General features: G+C 30.1%; 4 protein-coding genes across 16 annotated transcripts in view; 2 read left to right on the plus strand and 2 right to left on the minus strand.

Annotated features, from left to right (window-relative positions):
- Positions 1-36: 36 nt before the first annotated feature.
- IntS11 (integrator complex subunit 11) lies at positions 37-3186 on the minus strand. 3 transcript variants are annotated; one of them, XM_089170325.1, is made up of 6 exons: positions 2971-3186; positions 2809-2840; positions 2458-2718; positions 1772-2194; positions 874-1698; positions 37-794 (listed from the first exon to the last, which is right to left on the minus strand). In XM_089170325.1, the coding sequence occupies exons 3-6, from the start codon at positions 2704-2706 to the stop codon at positions 504-506; spliced, it is 1788 nt and encodes a 595-aa protein (XP_089026451.1). In that variant the 5' UTR covers positions 2707-2718; positions 2809-2840; positions 2971-3186; the 3' UTR covers positions 37-503. The 3 variants fall into 3 exon arrangements, with proteins under 3 accessions (XP_089026451.1, XP_015182597.1, XP_089026453.1); XM_015327111.2 differs by lacking the exon at positions 2809-2840; XM_089170327.1 differs by lacking the exons at positions 2809-2840; positions 2971-3186 and having other exon boundaries at positions 1772-2130; positions 2458-2599.
- Positions 3187-3416: 230 nt separating this feature from the next.
- LOC149033189 (uncharacterized) lies at positions 3417-5990 on the plus strand. The gene is made up of 4 exons (XM_089170122.1): positions 3417-4566; positions 4696-5109; positions 5173-5714; positions 5804-5990. Exons 1-4 carry the CDS (start codon positions 3643-3645, stop codon positions 5988-5990), a joined length of 2067 nt encoding a protein of 688 aa, XP_089026248.1. The 5' UTR covers positions 3417-3642.
- A 59-nt stretch (positions 5991-6049) lies between these two features.
- LOC107068969 (IQ domain-containing protein H-like) lies at positions 6050-19686 on the plus strand. The gene is made up of 9 exons (XM_089170350.1): positions 6050-6183; positions 6254-6417; positions 6595-6707; positions 6866-7009; positions 7139-7268; positions 7340-7617; positions 7795-7901; positions 7972-8146; positions 8343-19686. The coding sequence occupies exons 1-9, from the start codon at positions 6161-6163 to the stop codon at positions 8544-8546; spliced, it is 1338 nt and encodes a 445-aa protein (XP_089026476.1). The 5' UTR covers positions 6050-6160; the 3' UTR covers positions 8547-19686.
- A 2005-nt stretch (positions 19687-21691) lies between these two features.
- GluClalpha (glycine receptor alpha 1) overlaps positions 21692-24022 on the minus strand; it is a 74778-nt gene continuing 72447 nt past the window's right edge. For 10 of the 11 annotated variants that reach the window (XM_089170341.1, XM_089170338.1, XM_089170337.1 and 7 more), the window contains 3 exons: positions 23867-24019; positions 22724-23001; positions 21692-22077 (listed from right to left, as the gene is read on the minus strand). In XM_089170341.1, coding sequence (XP_089026467.1) covers positions 21844-22077; positions 22724-23001; positions 23867-24019 — 665 coding nt within the window. In that variant the 3' untranslated portion in view covers positions 21692-21843. The remainder of the gene's footprint in view (positions 22078-22723; positions 23002-23866; positions 24020-24022) is intronic. The other variant, XM_089170339.1, reaches the window with a different exon arrangement.

Consider the following 24022-nt stretch of genomic DNA (forward strand, 5'->3'; position numbering starts at 1 on the left):
TTGTAGTTAATGAACTATGTGCAATTAAGTGACCGCTTAAGCCATTAAATATTTTTTTATTAATTAATTTTTTAATATCGAGTTAATAAAAACATCATATACAAAATATAGTTCATTTTTATTCTGATACATAATATTTTTGTTGTAAAATTGCTGCTTTATATAATCTATCATTTTTAGTTGTTTTAATTCTAAAAAAGAAAATAATATAAGAAAATAAAATTGATGTTTAACCCTTTCGTTACGAGCGCCGGAATTAGATGGCCTCTTTCCAATACCTGTGAATACGAGCGCCGGATCTAAACGTTAGCTCGGCGGCGCGGTGCCTCGTATGGTAACGTTACTTCTGCGGAGCAGACTACCGTAACGAAAGGATTAAATTAGATTAATAAATGAGATATATGTCTATTGATTAAAAATATGATATCAGAGTAATAGATCAAATATCACAGATATATGTACAACATTTCTATAATCCTATATCTTTGTATTATCATTCATTATCAGTTTAACATCGTTTGCAAAAATCCCAGTATATAACTTCCTAAGTCTTCATCTTGATTAGTCCAAGAAACATAAACACTTTTTTGTTCATCTTCGTCGCCTTCTACTTTAACTAAAACAGATTCTACAGAAATCGAACCATCTGTCAATTGTACAGTCCAACCTGCTAATCTCTCTTTAAGAGGTTGCAACAATTTCAAAGTAGTAGAATGTGCTGGTCCAGGATCTCGAACTTGTACAGTAGAAGTAAATCGTACTACGTGTTTAGTTATACCTGCTGCTTTAGCAACCTAATGAAAAAAGATTTTAATTATATTATAACACTGTAAGTAAATTTTGAAAGTTTTCTTATTAAAATGTGATAATTACTTCGTCTGCATCGACCAGACAAACGCCATCCTCTCTCAACATTAAAACACTATGTAATAATCTGCGTCTTTTGGGATCTGGTGGCAAAGCAGAATATCTTTTTGCTTCTGCTTTTAGTAAAGCGAGAGAAGCATCTACCGGAACTTTAGAAGTTGTTGTAATAGCGATTGTTTCTCCATTAGCAGGATTGTAACAATTTGTACCAAATTCTTGTTTAATTTTCTCTTTTAAAAATTCCATCTTAGCAAATTCGCCATGCACTAACATAACATTTTTAGGTTCACAGTATTGTATCAATTGCATGATGCCTTTCGCATCTGCGTGCGCGGAAAAAGACATATATTCCACAGCCATTTTAACTTCGACTATTTGACGATTTTCAAATTCTATTCTACGTGCTCCATTTAAGACTTTACGTCCAACTGTACCTTGTACGCAAAATCCAGGCATGATTACCATATTGAGTTCGTTTGGTGCCCATTTTTTAAAAATTTGTAAAGATAAACCAGCATGTAACATTCCTGGTGTTGCAAATACGACCATTGCACCTGGATTATCAATATATGATTTATCGAATGGTTTTATATGCTTAAAATCAAACATGTTTCGTTGTACAAAGGTCTTTTTTATTTTTTGATTAGTCCAAGTGATAAACATTTTATAATAATTGTTTGCTTTTTCGGTCAATCCTAAAGCAAAATAAACTGGTACTTTTAAATTCATTCTTTCCCAATATGTTTCAAGTAATATACAAAGTTCTTGAGCTCTACCAAGAGCAAATACAGGAATTAAAACCTTCCCACCTCTATCAATGCATTCATGAACCTACGAGGAAAAGTATTTGTATTTAAAGAATTTCAGCTACCATCGACATATTAATAACTTTATTTATGAATACCTTTTTCAAAAAATCTCTTTCCCTACATCTTTTAGAATCTCTGATTGTAGTAGCATATGTGGATTCTGATATTAATAAATCCGGTCTACATTTATCTATCCATGCTGCACCCAAATGACGATCTGGTGTCATATTGTAATCACCTGTATATACAATAGATTGAGATCCTACGCGTACCCAAAACATAGCTGCACCAAGAACGTGTCCTGCGTAATACGCTTTTATTTCTAATTCTGAATCTACCATGACCGATTGATGGAGGGTAACAGCAATGACTTTTTTCATACAGTCTTTAATCATTTGCGATGTAAAAAAGTTACTTTCTCCTTTACGTTCTACAGCTACTTTTCTCATGTCTTCTAAAAGTATAGGAGCAATAGCTTTAGTAGGATGGGTCATATAAATTGGTCCTGTATAACCTACCTATAAACCAAATTATTTGATAAATAAGAATATTACGATATTACAAGTTATATGAATACGTTAAGTGCTGTGTCGATCACTAGTGACTAATAAAACAAATTTAGTATGTCAATAGTAAAGATTGATGATTCTCCAAAGAGACACGTCAAGTGCTGAATATAGTTGTGAGTTTGCATTTTACTTACTGCATAATTGTATTGAACGTGGTAAATTGGAAGGTAAACAAAATATGAACAGTGTTTAATGTATTAAAAAGATTTTACCATTTCTGTAAAGTACGGAAGTGCTCCACAGTGATCCAAATGAAAATGAGAAATAATAACGCAATCTATGTAACCAGTCGCAGGTCCTTCTGGTACAATATACGAGAAATCGGGGAATCGTCTTTCGTCATTGAATCCCATGTGCATACCGCAATCTAACATGATATTTTTTCCTCCTAGTGATACAAGTATACAACTTCTTCCAACATCTTGACCCGCACCTAATGGCGTTACTTTTATTTCTGGCATTGTTTAGTTTATCTGTCATTAAAAGATAAATAATTAAAGAAATATAAAAGATTATTTATATACTTTTTTAAAAATAATTTTATTGATGCATGCAAAGCTAACCTTAATGTTTAATTATAATGTATCACTTTTGTCTATCAATTTAATTATGTTATGTAATATTGATTATTAAAAATTGATAACAAGTAAAATATAAAACACTAGTTTAACGTTATTTAACATGTATATATTTTGATTATCAATAAATGTACAAAAAACACATACTGTTTATATCTTTTGAATGCACTTATTACACACACTTTACACGTTCAAGATCGTATATAATGAGGTTATTACGTTTTTAATTTTTAATTAAATTAATAATACGTAATTGTGTATTAATTACAATCTATTATTTCACGTAACAAATGAATATAATGTTTTCAATTTATAGTTTAAATAACTTAATCTTCCAACAAAAAGCGGTGTCACACAAATATCTAGCACTGATTGTGAATGTTGGTCAGTGCGTCAATAGCGCCTCTAAACATCTGATAAATGAACTACTCCCTTGATATGAATAACCTTTAACAGCACTCTTTCTATAAACATATTTCATGTGTATAATAATATGGATTCAAATGAATATTATTGTTCAAATATCATGATTTTGAGAAATAAAATGTATGAGCTTACTGTATTTAATTATAAAAGCATTATAGTGCATCTTAAATTAATTAATAATTATATATCATAACATGTATTGTAAGCATGCAATTTATTTTTAAAATAAAAATAACAGAACACGCTCGCGCGATACTTGTAACACTGCAAGTGTATGTAAAATCGATTAGAATTATAAACATGTCAGTTTATAAATTTTTTGTAATAATCGACAGATCAATTAACCTAATTTTTAGTCTCGTTGTATCGATTTATTGCTAAATAAAAAACAATATGGTTAAAAGAAACGATAATTATTTAAATTTAGCATGCATTAAAGAAAAGATTGTTAACAAGAAACGTAATTGTGATTGCTGTGGTCGCGTTATTTGTGACAATCACATATTTAATGATGAGATAAACATTGATAACATACAGAAAAATTGCAAAGATACAGAAAATTCCGAAAAATTGTCTTATCGATCGTCTTCAACAAGTTGCGATTGTCCAAGTAAACAAAAATATGTCCAGGATTGTAAAAAACCAAAAATCGAATGCATAAGTATTCCAGAATGTATAAGAGATAATTTAATTGAAGCTGAAATTTGTCAAAATAATGTCAAAATTAAACCGTGTACAAATTTTCAAAATATTAAATGCAATGCATCTTTGTCGAGATCGCAATTAATCAGTGATCGTAATGGTGCTTGTCAAAATATTTTTTTGAAAGAAACTAAATTAAATGACGAAGGTATTTGCGAGAAAAAAAATTCTTGCATGAAACTGGGTTGCTTAGAATTGGACGATCCCAACGTCTGTACACGCATTCCTTCAATAATTCAACATATCGAACAATGTAAACAAAATTTTTTGGAAATAATCAAAGCCTCTTTGATGAACATTGGAAAAACTAAAGATCCTGAACAAATAATTCGTTCTACGTTACGCACTGCGCATGTTAAAGAAATTGATCGTATATTGGAGACACAAAAAACAGGAGATATAAATACGTGCGAAAAATCTTTATCAAATCGAAATGAATTTGAATTTTTACAGAATTTTTCCAAAAAAGATTTTCTTTCTACGGCTTGTAAAGATTTAAATGTGTTTGATAAATTGAAATCGGAAGTTTGTGAACCATGTGGAGTCAACAATGTTGTACATTGTATGAAAGACGAAGATAAGTTGAACAAATTAAAAGTAAACTTTAAATTTATAAATTAATAATTGTTTCTTTTTTTATAATATTTTTGTAATAATAGTGTTTAAATAATCTCAAATACAAATAATAATTAAAATAATTAAAATAATTAAAATTGATCTTATTTCAAATAATTTGACGATTAGACATTAGGAGATTACAATGACGAGGAGATAAGTGAGTTCGTTAAAATCATAGATCTAAAATTGAGAGAAGAACTTACAAAAAATCTTCGGAAAAATATGTGTGCCGATGATTCAGTCATTTTGAAGAATTCTTATTATTGCGTGGCAACGCTTTGTCCGTGTATGACGAAGAATTATGGTTTTAATGGACCTCTTATACTTGGACCATTTAATTTTGGTCCACAAACTGAACAGATTAACGTGTGTCAAAACAAATTAGATCAATCGAAAAGTAGTGTCTGTAGTTCTTTAGACAGTATTGACTCTTTCCATTATTCTGATTGCATCGCTGACAGTGACACCAATGATTGCAATGATTCTATAAATTCGTCCAGTTCATCATCTCAGAACGTAATTTGCCCCAAATTAGTTGAAGTAAGTGTTTCTGCAATCGTAAATTAATTTATTATCATTAACAAATAATTTTCTGGATTTAAGTGCACCGAAACTAAGCCATCAAGAAAAGTTACAAAATGTAGAAAAGAAACACCTATTATTCTTGAGCATCATTGCAGTTATGTTTCCTTTCCCGATAGAAGAGCGGAAGAACATTTGGAAAAATCGTATTCAAAAAAATCAGAAGAAGTTGCTAAATGGGGTAAATGTTACGACGTGGTTGATTCTGTTTTCTACGAACGAGATAAAAGAATAAAAATATGTGAACAAATGGGTCTCAATATAAAAGTTGCTGAACAAGATTCGAAGAAAGTTTCTTGTAAATGTGAGAACGCTGACGAAGAAGAATTGTTGTCAACTCGTGTATGTGGATTGGATAAACGATGTACATCGAAATTACGTAACTGTAAAAGAAAAGAAACGGAGGATGACGTATCTAAGCACATTTGCAGTAGACCGTCGCATACTTGTCGAGTTGGTTTCGATGGTGCCTGTATTACTGGAGATGATTTTGATAACTTAGATAGGTTTCGCGATATTGGAAGTTGCGGATTTGCTAAACTTTGTCGAAAACTTTTTAAATGGTTTGCTATTTTTATTTGCGATCATTCCAATTTATATTTTTTATTATTGCATCGTACTGGGTTGTATTAAAATAGCAATTTAATTTTAGGGTCCATTGTATATCCAAAAATTGGCACGATTTGAGAAGTTATCCCCACATTGTCGTTCATTTGCCTTCATTAAATTACAATAACGAATTGAAATGTAGAGCAAGAAAAACTTTTGATTATTTGCAAAATATTCAAGTTATCGATCTCTCAAGCAAATTCTATTGTTCTATCAAAACTTTAGAGTGACAAATGACATGGTTGGTTTTCTGTAGGTAGGTCGAGTAGGGTGGTTAGATGATCCAAACGTTGAGGTAGTTTATATTTTCCCGACACCCCAAAGCGAAGAATTGTTGACCATCTTGCAAGATTTAATAATAAGCGTACGTCCGGATGTTGATATATCTAAAAGGTTGTTAATGTTACGACCAGAACCCAAATGGTATATTACCTTTTCTATATTTAATGAATTTATTCAATTACGTATAGCACTGAAGATCATTTTTTTGCAGTCTTATGAAAAAATGTGTCAGTGGTAGTGCAAATTTATTTTTTTCACCTGACGTTTATCGAAGAGTTAGATTCTTGACAGCTGGCAGACATGCGTTTATTTTATCTGGGGTTATAGATCAGAAAAATATTTTCATTGCTTGCGAGTTGAAAATACCGATTATGGGTAAGTAGTTGTTGAATGTCAATGATTTTGATAATACAGTACAGATAGTAGAATTATTTGGATACCAAACTGTTCCCTCTTAAATTAATTTTTACAGTTATCAACATAAGTTTCTGGGTCATACTCTGTACTTTATCTCTTTTTTCTAATTTATCCATTGAAAAATAAATCGTATAGGTCCGCCATTGCAGTTTCAAAAACGATTATCGAGCAAGTCCTACATAATGGAATTATTGGACGTTAATAAAATTCAGCATCCTCCATTTCTGCATGTTCACAGTTTTGGTCAGGTGTGATCGCATTTAAATAATATTTAAGCAATGTTATCTTTAATGAAGTTTCATTTAATTATGATATGTATTATGAACGTAAGCTCGATAATGACAAGATTGGATAAAGTCAATTCGATTTATTATTTGCTTTGTGTTATATCGATTTTATTATTTAGTTGTGTAGAGGCATGGCTGTTATGATAATCCAATATCCAATGTACAAGACGTGGTTCGTAAAAATAGATAATGGCTTTTACGGATATCAAACTGCTATAGTTCGTTTCAAAACAGGTATACTTGGAAGTGCAATCAGAAACATAGTAAGTTTCATATTAATATTGTTAAAAAAATATCAATCTACAATAAAGAAAAATAATTCGATTAATCTTTTCGTAACTAGCGACCCATATACGAGTCGTTTCGAAATATTTGATTTCTTTAATTTGTAGGAACGAACAGGCAATATAAAGGAAGATTTTTTGTGCAAATTGTTGGCTGAAACTTTACCCACAGAAATACAAGTACAGAAATCGATTTATCCGAATAACAAAGAATTTTTTCACGATTTGGAATCGTTCGGTAAATTTCATCATAATTGTGGAAATGGTTTCGAAAATTTGGCAATTTTTATTTGAATTAAATTTAATTAGGTGGTATAATACAAGCTTGTCCAAACAATTATTACGATGTTTTGAGCATCGGTGTGTTCATCGAACATGACTTGGCTAAACCCGTTGTTATCACTGCTGCAGAAATTATTCACTTTGGTCGAGACATTAGAAACGATATGGCATACTTTCTACCTCAAAATAAAATCCTTCGAAGCGAGCTAGAACAACTGGTAGACAATGTTGGGACAATTTTACGAAACGAACACGTTGTTGGATACTTTGGCATCGATCTTGTTTCTTTTCGTGATCAATTCGACGTAGGAATACACGCGCACACTCAAACGTCATTTAAAAAAAAAAAATCAAAATAATTACAAACATTTACAATTTTGTATTTTTTCAAAAATAATTTTCGAACATTCGTTTAATTTTTTCAATCAGAATTTGGGATACAAAAAAATGTATTAATAATGTACGTATTGTTTTTGAATTAGGTTCAACAGTTTTGGGTGATAGATATAGATCCTTATTATACTGATTTAATAGCATTCAGCGATTGGGTCAAATTTTGTGTTGGTCCGTGTAAGGATGGTAACGAAAAGTAAGATTTCAATTACATCTAAAGTAGATGATTTTAATTTGATATTACAATGAATTTGCAATTATCTTAGATACGCGCAACAAAGTAAAAATGAATCGAAGATCAGTAACATAACTGAATTGTTAATCAAAGTTAACAGACACGCTATTTGCTGTGGTAAACTTTATGGCACTGGTTTGTCAAAATATTGTGGACAAACTTTAATCAATCTCTGCAAACAAAATCAAATATATTACGATAATCAGGTACTATTGAAATATTTCATTATTTAGGTATAATTTAATTAGAATAACTATGATTCGTAAAAATTATTGAAACGTTCCAATAAATATCCAGTATTCTATTTTTACAACGATCTTATTAATAAATATTTAGAAAATTTTATATAATTACCTTGAAAAATCACTTAATGTATTACAAAATTGTGTATTTGTTTTGAAGGAAAAAATAGGATGCATGATATATCCAACAGATAGCCATAATCGTGCGCTTAACATTGTGTCGATAAATTCAACGAGATTGTTGACGATAAAAAAATTTATCGAAGCTTTGAAAGTATTAAACCAATTATCATTGAGAAACAATATTCATGAAACATTAGTGGACACTGTAGATTTGTGCAATCATTTCAAATTGATCGAATAAATGTTTCTATCAAATGCAATATTTTATTCTACCGTCAAATAAAAATAAACTACAAATATTTCCTTGAAATAAATACAATGAATATAAAAATTTAACAAACAATAAAAATATTGAATATACAATGCTTTATAAAAATTGAGATGGATCCTCTTATATTGTTTTGAAATATATGTACGTGAATAAATTAAGTGAAACTTTTACAAATTTAGTAATTGTACTGCGTATTTATTTAGATTTACCTGTAGGGTAGCTATCAGAGATAAGAGGTTTTTCCAGATTAAAAATTATTAAAAACTATTTACGCTCTACAATATGTCAAGAAATGTCAATTGATATATCAGTCATATTTATTGAAAATGATATTCTAGATGTTTTAAATTAATATTTAATAATTAATATTTACTATTAGTGATATATGTAATTAAACATGTTGTTCCGGTCAAAGCTCGAAGAATAATTATGTAAATAATTATTTTTACATTTATTTTTAAATGTATTTGTGAATATCGTAGGTATATTGAAAAAAGATATTTGAAAAAATTTCTTACCTGTTAAGCCACGTGGAGTAATTATTATGCATTCAAAAAAAAAAAGCTATTAAATTATAATAAATTTGAAGTAACATCGAGTTGAAGATTGCGCTTGAGATGAATAAAAAAAAAAAAAAGAAAAAATAGAAATAAAATTAATAGGAAGGATGGCGTTAAATATATGAAAAAATACGAGAGGAACCCATTTGTTCCTTTTATTAAACGATAATTTTTGGATAAAACGACCTCGAAGGTTGGATTTCTCACCCTTTTTCTCTCTTTCTCTCTCTCTCTTTTCCTTTCTGTGTGCGTGTGTGAGTGTGTGTATGTGTGTGTTTCTATAAACATCAATCTTCGTCTCTGTCATTTAATTATTTTCGTAATTACAATGATGGTAATTAAAATTCTTATAATGTTAATTTTAGAATACTGTTACGGGATTTATCGAGGAATTCGCGTTCTCATTAGCACGTATCTCATATTTAATTAATTTTTTTCTTTTTTCATTGTTTGTTTATGTTTTCGTTTTTTACTTTTTATTTCTTTTTTTTGACAAATCGTGCGGCGTGAAGTTTTTATCAAGGATAGTTTATCTGTTGTTAATGTTATTATCTTCTCCGTAGTTTTAAGTATTTCGATTGAAAAGACTCTGTTTTTAAATTTGATTTTTCCTTTTTTTTTATTTTATTCTCTTACTGTGTTTTTATTCGGATGTCGTCTTTTGTAAAATCATGGAAAACGTCGAGTTTACAAATCCTTAAAACAGTTGTGCTCCCTTTTTTTTCCTTTTAGTTTAAACCTTACCTTTAATCATTTTATTTTGTCTTTTTATTTATTAATGTTTTTGTTAGTTAAATGTAGTTTATTTCGTTTGTACAACGTTTGATCGTATTCTCGTTAAAAGTTGATGAAGATTAAAAAACGATTAAATCGGTCAGTCGAATGTACGCGATTGTGCGTAACGCACACAAACACATACATACATTTGTAATAATACTTAATTGACAGTTTTAATCGATTTTTTAAAGTTTATTTGTCACTTTAATATTACTGCGAGACCAATGATGCGGTTTAATTATTCACCGTAGACTTATATTTGATTTATAATTTTTTTCGTCAGAGATATTATCATCTTTCCTTTTTTGTTTTTCTTTTCTCGACTTTATTTTGTTGTTCATTGTTTTACGTAATTAAAAAATTTTACGATCCTTCTTTATTCATTTTTCGTTTAATTTTTTTTTCTTTTTCTCGTTGTACCTATACGTCCGAATCGAAAAAAAAATTCACGCGAGTTCGATTCCTCGAGAAAACAGTTTCTTCCCTTGTTTTTTTTTTTTTTCATTTTTTTTCCATAAAAGGGTTTTTACAACAATCCTTACGATTACGTGGACAACGTTTAATCTACTTTTTTAATATTATTATACAGGACGAATGAAAATAAAGGAGCAATGAGTTTTCTACAGAATTTCTACCTTTTTTTTTCTTTTTCTTTTTCTTTCTCTCTCCGTTATATTTTTTTTTTATTTATTTTCTTTTTCTGTTTATTTTACATTTCATTAAAAATCTTCCAGAATAAACGGAAGGAAAAAAGGATTTGCTTTAAATTAAAATATCCCAATTTATTTTTCGTTTAACATTATCTATCCTCGTTCGTTCTTTTATTTTAATTCGTCCTGTTAATTTCGGCGTTAGTATCGGGGAAAAGTGAGGATCAGATAAGGAAACGTATTCGTTATGCAAATTTTTCTTCAATTTTTTTTCAACTTTTCTCTTTTTTTCTTTTCTTGTTCTATTCTTCAATGGCGACGATTCTTCATTTTCTTTTTTTCTTTCTTTCTTTTTGCTTTATTTTTTTACCCTCTCGTTTTTTTCTCCTTTTATTCACACACTCTCTCTCTCTCTTTTATTCCTATTTTAATTAATAGTAATTTATTTCTACCATCAAGTTTAATTGATCTTTAACACTAAATTTATCGAAATTTGGTGTTTAATTATATACTGGTCTTGAAAAAAAAACAATTTGATTTTTGAAAAGATGATAATCCATTTGATTTCTAGCTACAATAATTTTAATTAAATAATTTGTAGAATATTAACTTTTTTAAACGAAATTAAATAGAAAATAATTAATAACATTAAAATAACCAGTCCTTTGGTAAGTTTAGCGTTAAAGAAAACAAAGATAGTTAAATCTCTTGCAATTAAAATCTACACTAAACTTTTATCGAGGAAACCAAACTTTTTATGTATTTGTTTTTTTTTTGCAAATAATTCTTTTTTTTTTAATACTTTATTCGCTCGTTTATTAATTTTTAATGATATTTTTTATTTATAAGTATTTACGAAATATTGCGACTCTGATGATACAAGTTTATTGAAATTTTTTATTCTTTTTTTTTTTTTTGACGGACTTGCATTTATTGTTAGTGTAAAATTAGAAATAAAGTAGATCGAATAATCGATCTAAGTAGTTATTTCGTTTCCTCTTTCTCTCTCTCTCCATCTCTCTCTCGTTTATTTTTATTTTTATTTTTCTTTCATCTCCGATTATTTCTAGTCGCGATATTTTTTAAATATACGAATAGTTAATCTTATTTACAACACAAACGACGAGTTTGAAGTCCACGTTGCTTAGAACAATTTCTTTCGTTTAATAAATCGTTCGCCTATTTTCCGGTTTACATTGGTCAGGGTTACATCAAGTGCTTAAATTGTATTATGTTTTTTGTTTCTCTTTTTTTTTGCCTTTTTTTTTCTTTAAAAACGATACAATTCGTGGCTTTTTAAGAAGACCTGTCTCCTTAAAAAAGTGAACGCAATTTAAAAATGCGATTTTTTACGTCGAAAGAGACACCTTTTCTTCCATTTATTTAATAATAATTATTTATTAGTTTTCTTTATTCTCTCATCTCTTTTTAATCATTAGTCTTATATCGTACGAAAACAAGAAAAACCCCAAGACAATTTTTATTATAGTAATTTAAAGGAAGGAAAAGTAAAATAGTAAACTAGCCAATTGATTATCACCCTAACCTCTTTTTTTCTTCTTTAAATCACACACACATTTTCGTAATAACTTTGTTTTATTTTTTTTAACAAGGAAAACGTACGAATTCGTCTTGTGAATTCTAATCGTTCTATCCATAATTATTGTTAAACGCGAATTGTAATAATAATAATATTAATAAAAAAAAAAAACAAAAAAAGATTATCTTATATCCAAAGTACAAATTTTCGACGATAAGACAATGAAATGATTTTTGTCTTATACCACATCAATCGCATCTTCTTCTTTTTCTCTTCTTTTTTTTTATTATTTTTGTTTCCCTTCTTTATCATACTCTTCCTTATCGGATATATTATTAAACTTTTTCTTTCGTTTCTCGGAAGAATTTATGCTTGTTGTAATGCATGTGATCATCGTAAATGTTCGTATGACGTACAAAAAATGATAAATTCTTAAAGTCGCATGATTCAGTTTCTGCGATTGGGTATAATGTTTAAAAATTCATTTTCTTTTTATGTATATATAATATTGGAAATATTTCAAAGAGCTTAAAAGATGGTACGAATTTGTAAACAATAATTTTCTTTTACATACATACGTACGTAATATGTATATATATTCCAATCTGTTTTGATTATTATAACAGTGGATTGTAAGTCAAAATATTTAGAAAAAAAATCGATTTTATTATTTTTATGTTAATATAAGTAATTGAATAAATGATAAAATTAATATTTTCATTTTTTTTTCTACTTACAATTAGTCCACTGTCATAATTAACGATACATGTATATATATCATTAATTTATTTGATATTAAAATGATTTATATTATTTTAATAAATCACCAAATAAATTAGTATAATGATAATTTATTTGATAATTAAAATGATTTATATTATTTTAATAAATCATCAAATAAATTAGTATATAATGATGATTTATTAAAATAATATAAATCATTTTATTTATTAAATAAATTAGTATAATTTGTCGACTTAGGACACTATCATTATTACCTACCGGCAAATATGTATATTAGGGTGGGTCAAAAAAATGACTTTTTTTTTTTCAAGTGCACGCAAAAATGGGTTCCTAGACATCTTAAAACAATTCTCACCCAATATGAGCTCTTAATTTTAATAGGAAGATCCTTCGCATCGCAGTTTTTTATTTTTTTTTTCAGTCCAATAGATTAAAATTCATACCCCATTATTTATTGATTGTACAGAAAAATGTTTTAGACGAATTTTGTAAAAAATTTAATGCTCTACGAAAAAGGTATCTTATATTTTTTCCGTAAACCTCACCATTTGAATGATATTGAAGATTTAAATTTGATGATTTTTAGACAAATTTTATTTTTGTTTAAGAATTTTATAACTCGACAATAAATGACTATTAAAAAGTGCACAATACAAATTTTTGTAGGAAATTAACTACTTTATAAAAATGGTGTGTTATGTTTTGGCGAATAAATTAAGCGTTCAAAAGATATTCATCATCAAACTTTCATGTGTACTGATTTTTGTCTCTGAATATCTTTAGAACGCTTAATTTAATTTCCAAAACATAAGACACCATTTTTATAGAGTAGTTAATTTCTTACAAAAATTTGTATTGTGCATTTTTTAACAGTCATCCATTTGAATGATATTGAAGATTTAAATTTGATGATTTTTAGACAAATTTCATTTTTGTTTATGAATTCTATAACTCGACAATAAATGACTAATATAAGATGACTAATAAATTTGTCTAAAAATCATCAAATTTAAATCTTCACTATCATTCAAATGGTGAGGTTAACGGAAAAAATATAAGATACCTTTTTTGTAGAGCATTAAATTTCCTACAAAATACGTCTAAAACATTTTTCTGTACAATCAATAAATAATGGGGTATGAATTTTAATCTATTGGACTGAAAAAAAAAATAAAAAACTGCGATGCGAAGGATCTTCCTATTAAAATTAAGAGCTCATATTGGGTGAGAATTGTTTTAAGATGTCTAGGAACCCATTTTTGCGTGCACTTGAAAAAAAAAAGTCATTTTTTTGACCCACCCTAATGTATATGCATTTCAAAGATTTAACTGTCATTAACTTAAGTTCATTAGCACAGAAAACACACGATCGTTAATGTTATTAAATTAATTTTACCTGTACGAACGTCACATATACGGGGTGTTTCAAAATATATACGTATAACTTTAGGGGTAAGGTTTAAGTACGTTAAAATAAAAAAAACAAAAGAAAAAGGTTTATATTTATCCTATATGATACCTTGTTTCCAAATTACAGTCATTTCTGCATTTCATATGTTGTCACATGATTCTCATACTAATAATTCGATTAATCTTAATCCAAAACAATTGACAGCAAATTGCAAAAAAAATAGTTGATATTTTTAAATGAGTAAAAAGATTGTTTGATAACGTGCATTGAAGTCGAACAGTGGCCACTTTTAAAATCAATTTATAAAAAAATCATTTAACACAAAAATAGATATAATTTGGAAACAAGGTCATATTGGACGTATGATTGATTTTATGTCTTTTTTTTTATTTTTTATTTTAAGTATACTGAAAGCACCCTTTAAGTTATGCCCACATATTTGAAAACACTCTGTATATGCAAACACGTATGTACGTAAATATGTGTATATCTATATACGTACATACATATACACATACATATATACACACATGTGTATGTATCTGTATATTTCTCTGACGTCAATTCGTTCAACCAATTAACCGTAAATTGTGGACGCTAAGATTAGTTGGAACGTCGTTATAATTAACAGTTCATAAAGATCAGATTGTTTAACGATAAATACAACAATAACAATCAATAAAACAAATAAAATTAATTATTTAATTAATTAATTGAGATAATAACAAATTGATAGACCGATAAAAGGAACGACCAATATTTATTTCTTGTCTTTTTTTTTCATTTTAAATTCGTACGATCGTTTTAACATTTTCCATTCTTATTCCAATAATTACTATTATTATTTATTATTATTTATTATTATTTATTATTATTATTATTATTATTATTATTATTATTTATTATTATTTATTATTATTATTATTATTTATTATTATTTATTATTATTTTCTTTTTTACTCCTGCATGTACACACATTCTATAAATTCGGGGGGGGATGCAATAGATTATGCGATATTTTTTGTGTTTATGTATGTACGTGTGTATGTGAGTACTCGAGTATTGAAAAAAAAACCAACAAAAAAATTGAAAAAAGAAAAAGAAAAGGGAATTTTCTTCTATAGAGTTCTCCGTCGACGTTTATTTCTTTACTTATTTTTTTTTTCCTATATCGAAATCGATTATTTAAAAATTGTGGGGGGAAACATTGTTCACACATTTTTGAAATACTAACGAATGGTTTACTATTTAATTTTATGTATATTGCGATAATATTATGTAGACAGGAATACGGCGAACTTTCTTTCCATCTTTTTTAATTTCTTTCATTTTAGATGTATTTTTTTGTCCATTTATTTCTTTACCTCTTGCACAAGTTCCATTTTACATCACGATTTTATATCGTTTTGTGTTATATTTTGTTAATTGTTTTATCTTGGTTCTCTTTCTTTCTCTTTAACTTCAGTTGATAGTACTGTACCGCTTACAATAACTGCATGTACGTGTGTACGTGTATGTGTATTTGTGTATATTTGTGTGTATTATTTTTTTTTTGTTTTTTCTTTTTTTATTATAATATTTTTTTTATTTATATACCGTACGTTCTTGTATTGTACTATATACATTGTATACGATTTTTGTCTTTTTTCTTATCCTTTTTTTTCTTCTTCTTCTTCCGTTCTCTCTTTATTTCATTTTTCTTTTTCTTTTGAAGAATTTTACAACGTACGATTAATCAAAATGCTATTTAAAATTTCTTTTTATCGTTTTTTTTTCTTTTTTCTTTTCTTAATACTGATTTCTCCGTCCTATGTCGATGAAAGCGCATGACTTAGGTTAATTCATTTACAATTAAATCGAGATTTGATTTGATAAAAGGATGTACGAATGGTACGAATGTAATTCGTATATTATTCGAATATTATTTATAATTTGAAACGCGTATTTTCGTTTGCCTTCTTTTTTATTTTTTATTTCTCCTTTTCTCTTTGAAACGTTCTTCAAACTGTAATCTATGTACAGACGCGTTACGAATCATTTAAAAAAATTGTTCTTCTTTCTTTCATTCTTTCCTTCTTTTTCTTCATCTATACGTGTGCTTGTGGTGTGTAGGGGTGTGCTTTATTTCAAAAAATTTTTTTTTCTCATTTTTTTGTGGTTTGTTCGCTTAAAGTGTGTCTGTTAGTTAGTTAGTTAGTTTGATTTCGGTTGTTTTCAAGTACGTCCGTAGACACGTGAAAGAAATTAAAAGCGAATTTTGTTGTCCTTCGATTTTATTTAAAAATGATTTATGTTAGTTACGCATCACATCGACCAATCGTTGTCAAGACATAACTCGGAGACTAAAAATTTGTCCGTACCTTTGGTAGTATCGAATTGTCTTATTTTGAGTGGATCAAAAGCTAGTAATAAAGTTGCATTTTATTGGTCGTCTATATTTTGATGACTTAATGCAAATATACATACAAAAATACGTATATTCGTATAGAAACTATTTTGTAAACCTGATATATTTATTTCGTTGACTATTGATCGACGATACGTAACAATTTTCAATAATGACAATTTGACGGAAAGAATCACGTGTATTTATAATTAATTTCATTCGTGAAATTACTTTCTCTGTATATATGTATATATTAATGTATATATTTATATATACTTCAAATGACAAATCAAAATAAAACAAAATGATTTGATTAATTAAAATGAAAAAAACGTGATTGAGCATACAGTTGCTGGTTTTTGTTTTATTAATTAAAGAACAAATCTTGGAGTTATCTTTTTTTCCTAATGGCCGATCCAAATTGTTGCCCATTTGACGTTAAATTCGAAAATGTACTTTTCCCATTAACGGAAGTCAGAATTGGAAATCTTTTTTTCACATCGAAGGGATGATATTTTCTTTTTTCAGCCTGTTTCAAAGCCAAACATTTTGCAAAAGCTTTTACCACGGAAAACGTATGATCGATCGATCGATCGTACGGATCATTTGTTAGCCAATTCACTGTGATACATTTTTTGTGCCAGGTTTTACTTTTTTGCTGTTATTGTTGTTATTTTCGATTTTGTAAACCTCAGACTGTAAGCTAAACAAACGAACGTATTCGTATTGAACATTTTTTTTTCTTCTTTTGTTTTTCCCTTCTCGACAAAAATCATTTTCAACGGTAAACCCTCAAAAAAATAACGTTGAGTTTCGATTTTTGCTGCGCCCCCTCCTCTTGTTCAACATTGTTCATATTTTTTGTGTGTTTTGATAAAATCTCTTTAACATCGATTCAACAAAAAAATGGTCTCTATAATATTTTTCTTCTCTTTCCTACTTTTCCACATTCCTTATTATTGATTTATTTATTTTTAAACAGTTAACACTGTATCTCCTTTATTTTCTAAATATATACAACGCTTTATGCGTATCCGAGGACAACGTAACAATTCGTAAACAATTACGTAGAAAAAATTCCATCAAATTGGATCGGCTAAACGAAATGGTTTTTTATACTTTTCTTAAATTCATTCCATTTGTTTGCGTTTGTTAGTTGTGTGTATGTGTGAGTGTCACTCCCTCCTTCCTCTTTCCTTCCCTTTCTATCTTCTTTCTCTCTATCTATCTCTCTTTCTCTTTTTCATACAGATTTGTTGTATAAAAGAAGAGACTGATAGCAAATCGAACGTTTTAAACTTATCGATAAAATTCATCAAAAAAAAAAAAAAAAAAAAAAGAAAAGAACTCTTAAAAATAAAATAAGAACACAATTATCAAGACATTCATCTTTTTAAAAAAAAATCTTAACATTCGGTTTCGATAATGCTACCCTCTTTTTTCCCCTCCACTTTTCTTTTCTATTTCTTTTTATCTTTTTTTTTCGGGGAAGATTTAATAATTTGCTTGACGTCAGATCCGTTGGTTCGACATTAAAACCAATTAAAATTCATTCTATATATATAGTATATATATATATATGTATACATATACACATGTATTCCTTATGCATATACGTGTGTTTGTGCGAACCAATTAACGCTCTTCCAGCTTTCTTAGTTATTCTCTAAATGAACGAGTATGTATGTACGAACTAAAAGTGCTCTTCTCTTTTCTTCTCTTTTCTTCGTAGGAAATAAAGTTCATTCTCATTCTCTTTCGTTCTCTCTCTCTCTCTCTCTCTTTGTCTTTTAGTTGCTCTTTTCTCCATCCAACCTTATCCAATTACAGTTGACTGATTGCCATGTAGATTGCATAAATTCTTCTTAGATCTAACGTTTTATTCTACAACACATTATTCAACTTTCATCGAAGTTTCATCGTCCATTTTTTTTTTTAATACTAATTTTTTTTACTCTTTCCATCTCTCTCTCTTTCTCTCTCTCTCTTTTTTTCTTTCTTCTTTCCTCCTTTATTTTTTCTTCTCGTTTAAAATTTTATGTATCACATTATTTTTTAATGAGAATTTTGTATTTTTTCTAACCCCTTTCCCCCTCCCTACCTTCCTTACACCCCTCTCGTCATTCCCTCTTTCCTTTCTCTCTCTCTCTCTCTCTCTCTCTTTGTCACTCTTTTTCTCTTTCTCTCGACTTAAACACATAGATTTTTTTGTTTGCTGTTTATTACGGAATATGGAATAAATATTTTGCTCTTTTTTCTGTTTTTTTTTTTCTTTTTTTTATCTTCTTTTCTTTATTTTCTCTTCCCTTGTTACTCACAATCAGTTTTTTTTATTTTTTTTTTTTGTATTTTTTTTTTCAAACACGTATATACATATGTACGATTCCATTCATTCTCTCATTTTTCTAGGCTCGACCAACGATCGACGCATGATCGTTGGATTTTTTTTTATCCTATTCGAGAAAATACAACTTTTCGCGTATCTTTTTTCTCATTGATTATTTTTTTTTTCATTTTCCGTTTCTTTTCTTTTTTTTCCTCTCAGCGAAGAACGATTTTCGCTTTATCGATGATTAATTTTTTTTTTTTTAATTTATATTCGCAACTTTATCGTGCGAGATTTCCAGTCTCGTGGTTTTTTTTTGTTGTTGATTGATGGAATTTATAAAAAAATTGAGAGAGAGAGAGAGAAAAAGAGAAAGAGAGAAAAAGAGAGAGAGAGAGAGAGAGAGAAAGACCAAATGAGAAAAAAAAGAAAGGAAAAGATAGGTAATGAGAAAAAATTGGGTGGGTGAGGGAAGAACAAAAAAATATAAATTATTTTCGTTGATGTCTGTCGTCGTTTTGTTTTTGCGCTTGGTCTTGCCATTTTTGTTAAAAATTCTTACCAATCTTTTTGGGGCATTTTTTGTAAAAACGACAGTAAGATAAAATACGAAAAAAGAAAATATGAAGAGGATAGGGGTAGAATCTAGTGAGAAACGCATAGAGAGGGAGAGAGGGATAGAGGAGGAGAGAGAGAGAAAGAGAGAGAAAGAGAGTCTTATCTCCTGATTTCTTTCTTCTCTTTCATTTTCTTCTTCTTTTCTTATCTTTAGTCTTTATTTATTTATTTATTTACTTATTTTTATTATTTTTTTTCCTTTTTTTTTGTCGTTATACCTTATTTGATTTTAATATTATTTTGTAACGAAATCCATTTAGTTTATCATTTTCCCATAATTAGTTTCTTTAGAAAGATCATTTTTTTATTTTCCACCCCCCTTTTTTTCATCCGATGTCCGTCTTTCGAATGACGATCACGAGACTGGAAATCTTACGATTGTATACTTATATATTTATGTATATATTTATATATACGCATATATAAAGGATTCACTGACTGCAATAACGAATTACTTGCCTCAATACGTTAGGTTTATAGTATTTATAAACTTATATGCATTGTAAATTGTTAACAGGCCGTGGCTATACAGGGCCCACTGCGTTGATTTCTCTTCAGTCTCTGTGGCACGCGGTCTTCCGAATGTGTGCTTGTGTATTTGTGTGTGTGTTATTTTATTTGTGTTTTTTTTTTATTAGTGTACAAATGTGCAGCGTATTTAAGTGTTGATATAAATGTATTATTTTTGTGTATATATATTAACGTGTATGTGTGTACGTGTATTCGTGTATCCAAATATGACGCGTGTCCTTCGAACCCTCAACTCACGATACTTATATGTTATATCGTTTTGAGAGCATGATGACACCAGCATACGTGTGTGCGTGTTAATCAATGTGTGTGTTCTGTGTGTTTGTGTATGTGTTTTTCCGTATACCTCTCACGTTGTCTTTTGATGGAAGAAAGGCAACGCAAGAGTTCCATCACTTTCACGTCCGAACAACTTGTCCCACACCGATATTCCTTCACGTCTTCTTCTTCATCTTCATCTTCTTCATCTTCTTCATCTTCTTCCATATCGGCGTCGTCACCGAAAATTCTTCTTCATCTTCATCCTCTCCCTCCTTCTCTCCCTCCGGTTTCCATTCTTTTTCTTTCTCTTTTACGTCCGCCGTTTCCATTTACGATAGAATTAAATCTTTCCCTTGGACTTCCTAGCGTGGTCTTTGGTGTGACCGACGAAATTGGCCAAAGAGAACACCTTTTTCAATCAAGATAGAGTAGTTTGTTTTTTTCTTATTCTTGTTCTTTATCATGCCTCAAACTTTGAGATGACCTGTATTTTCATTCCATCAATGAAACTAATCTCGTTCATTCGATATCTATTTTTGTCTACCTATCTATCTATCTATCTATCTATCTTTCATCCTTCCCATTCTTCCTTGATCTTGATCCTCTTTCTTTTATATTTTTTTTTTTTTTAATCGATTCTCATCTGCCTCGTAGTCGGAACGCATCTTACTAATTCGAATCCACGGAATCCTCACCTCGAAAGAGGTACGTGGACCAATAGGCTAGGTTGAAGAGGATGAACATGAGAGGAAAGGCTGCGCGCGATATAAAGTCGATTCTAGCGCTACCTTTGGCCTTGCAGGTGAACCACCCGCGGGGTAACAAACCCCAACAGCACCTTCCGGTATGTGCCGAAGAAAATTGTGGAAAACGATGAAAACGTCTAGGTGGGGCCGGCCTAACGGGTGCCGACGGTGGTGATGGGGTCGCCGTTCTCGACGACGGTGACGGCGAAGCCGACTGCGACGATCTCGTCGAGCTTTTACAGGAATGTTTGGAATTTCTCGGCGAGTAGCCACGGTCGTCTTCGAGCGTTTGTACGGGCGAGTACGACGGTCCTGTGGGTGCTTGTTGGGGTGGTAGAGGTGGTGGTGGTGGTGGTGGTGGTGCCTGTAGCGTTTGTTGTTGTTGTTGTTGTTGAATTCTATGACGATGATGACGGCGACGTTCTTGTTGGTGATGGTGATGGTGATGGTGATGGTGGTGGTGGTGATGGTGGTGCTGCTGCTGCTGCTGCTGCGACGGCTGCGACGATTGCGACGATTGTAACAAATGTTGCCGTCGTTGCTGTTGCAGCTGCTGCTGCTGCTGTTGTTTTTGTTGTTGTTGTAATTGTTGTTGTTGTTGTTGTTGTTGTTGTTGTTGTCGATGTCTAGGACGTGAACGATGTGTTCTTCCGTGGGAATAATGATGGGGATGGCCGCGAGCCACGTCCCTTGATCCGAGCGCTTCCTCGTCGAAGTTTACTGGCCCCCCGCTTCGTCCCGGAACAGGTACGTGGACCAGTACGTTAGGTTGAAAAAAGCGAATACGATGGGGAAGAATATTCGGGAGATGACGTCGATGCGCTTGGACCTCGTCGGGAACTTGGACAGCCACGACCTGCAGCAGTTTTTTTTTCGCGGTGGCATATGTAGTTCACACGGCTGCATCTTATCCATCGACATGGAATCCTCCGGATGTTGGACTAGAGGCTTCTGAAAGAATTCGGTCGGTATTGAGCCGTTAGTCGACCGAGCTTATATTTCCCTATTTTCATTGTCTTCTTATTTTCTTTATCTTTTCTGGCCATCGAGCGAGCTTTATATTTCTTTCTTTAATTTCATATATTTGCCATCTCTCATCCGTTACTTCCCGCTCGACTGCCAGAATCAATCGTGCCAGGAACGTTTTATTCATACTTTTTCTTTCCTTCCAATCCTTGAACGAATTCTTGATTGAAATAAATGCACTGAGAGATAATCAATTTCAATTCTTCCTGATAATTATTAAAATGGTACATTTTTAACTATTTTAATATTTAAATAATGTATAATCAAGTGCAAACCTTTGTCCGTATAATTAATTCGTCCATATCTGCGGCTTATTGCTATATTACATTAACGCATTCGCGATTTTACATTTTTTCGTAGAAATATTTCAATGTGATACTAATTAAAATATTTTATTATTATAATCGATAAAAAATAGATCAATCTTTCACGTTAAATAAAAGTTTCAAATAATTTATTCGATATTATCGAACCTAATCATTATTTGATATCGATAGTTGTGTCGAAAATGCGTCAATTCTTATTGATTATGATTAATTCGTAAGGAAAATCATCAATGATGGATACTGACCATAGCGAAATTCGCTGAACTATCCGCGTCGAGGATTTCTGATGTTGGATCAACCGAGGAAGAATGTTCCATCTCGCTAGCAAATTTTTTGTTTATGTTGTCGCTGTGCATGTCGCTACGCGACGCATAATTCACCAAAGCAAATTCGAGAAGTGCGCCGAACACAAAGGTCAGGCATACCCCTGTCCAAATGTCGATGGCCTTTGTATAGGAGACTGGTGGCAGTGAGGCATTTATTCCCGATGTTTGCGTGGCCATCGTCAGTAGTGTCGTCACGCCTGAACAAACATACAAAATTATCTAAATTTCCTTTGTTCCTCTCTATCGTTTCTCTACTCGATCTACGACGATGCTAAAGGTCGTCATTCTCTCTCTCTCTCTCTCTCTCTCTCTCTCTCTCTCTCTCTCTCTATTTCCTCGTTTCGAGAATCAATAACATGATATTGAAGGGCCAATCCTTTTTCGATTTTTCTTTCTATCTCTCGTTTTTCACTTTTTTCAATTCGTCCCAATTATAACCCAAGATCTTTTGTGATGTAATTTGTTTTTCTTTCTAATTTAAGCCTTTTAAAATAGGTTGAAATATTGTATATGACAAATATAATATCAAGATATTCGTGAAAAATTTTAAATAAATTTTTAAGAAATATTGTGAGTTCAGTGTAATTTCATTGTAATGGTTGAAGATTTGAATTTTAGATTTGATATTATTTTAACGAAATAAATATATAATAGAATTTTGTAGAGATATTTAATTCATATTAAAATACTGGCATTGTATATAGTGCATATTATAATAGTTGGGTTAGTGGTAGTAGTTAGAGTAATTATTTTAAGGTATATTAAGTATATTTATATTAGTTTTCTATTATATGTTTAAATTGTATATTAATGCGGAAAGATAGGTAAATGTGATAAATGTTTGTAAAAGGGAACAGAGCCTTCAAACAATATAATTGATAATAATATTATTATAACATTATATAAATTTTAAAATATGAAATAATGAATTATCATTAGAAATACTTGATGAACTAGATTCGTGACAAAATCCTTGATATATTTTTGGAATACAAAATTTGCGTGTTGGGTTTGGGATGAGCTTGTTGGCGTAAGGACTAATGATTGATTCATACTACTGACCTAACGATACTCGAGCCGGTACAGCACTTTGATCCAGCCAGAAAGAGACCCAGGAGACGATGACAAGCATACAGCAGGGGATGTAGATTTGGATGAGATAGTAGCTGAATTCTCTTTTGAAGAGGAGATCTACTTTTAGGCAACTGTACTCTCCTG

Source organism: Polistes dominula, unplaced genomic scaffold (assembly GCF_049000335.1).
Source record: "Polistes dominula isolate Pdom_NZ unplaced genomic scaffold, Pdom_raw_medaka contig_15, whole genome shotgun sequence".
In the NCBI taxonomy this organism is placed as follows: domain Eukaryota; kingdom Metazoa; phylum Arthropoda; class Insecta; order Hymenoptera; family Vespidae; genus Polistes; species Polistes dominula.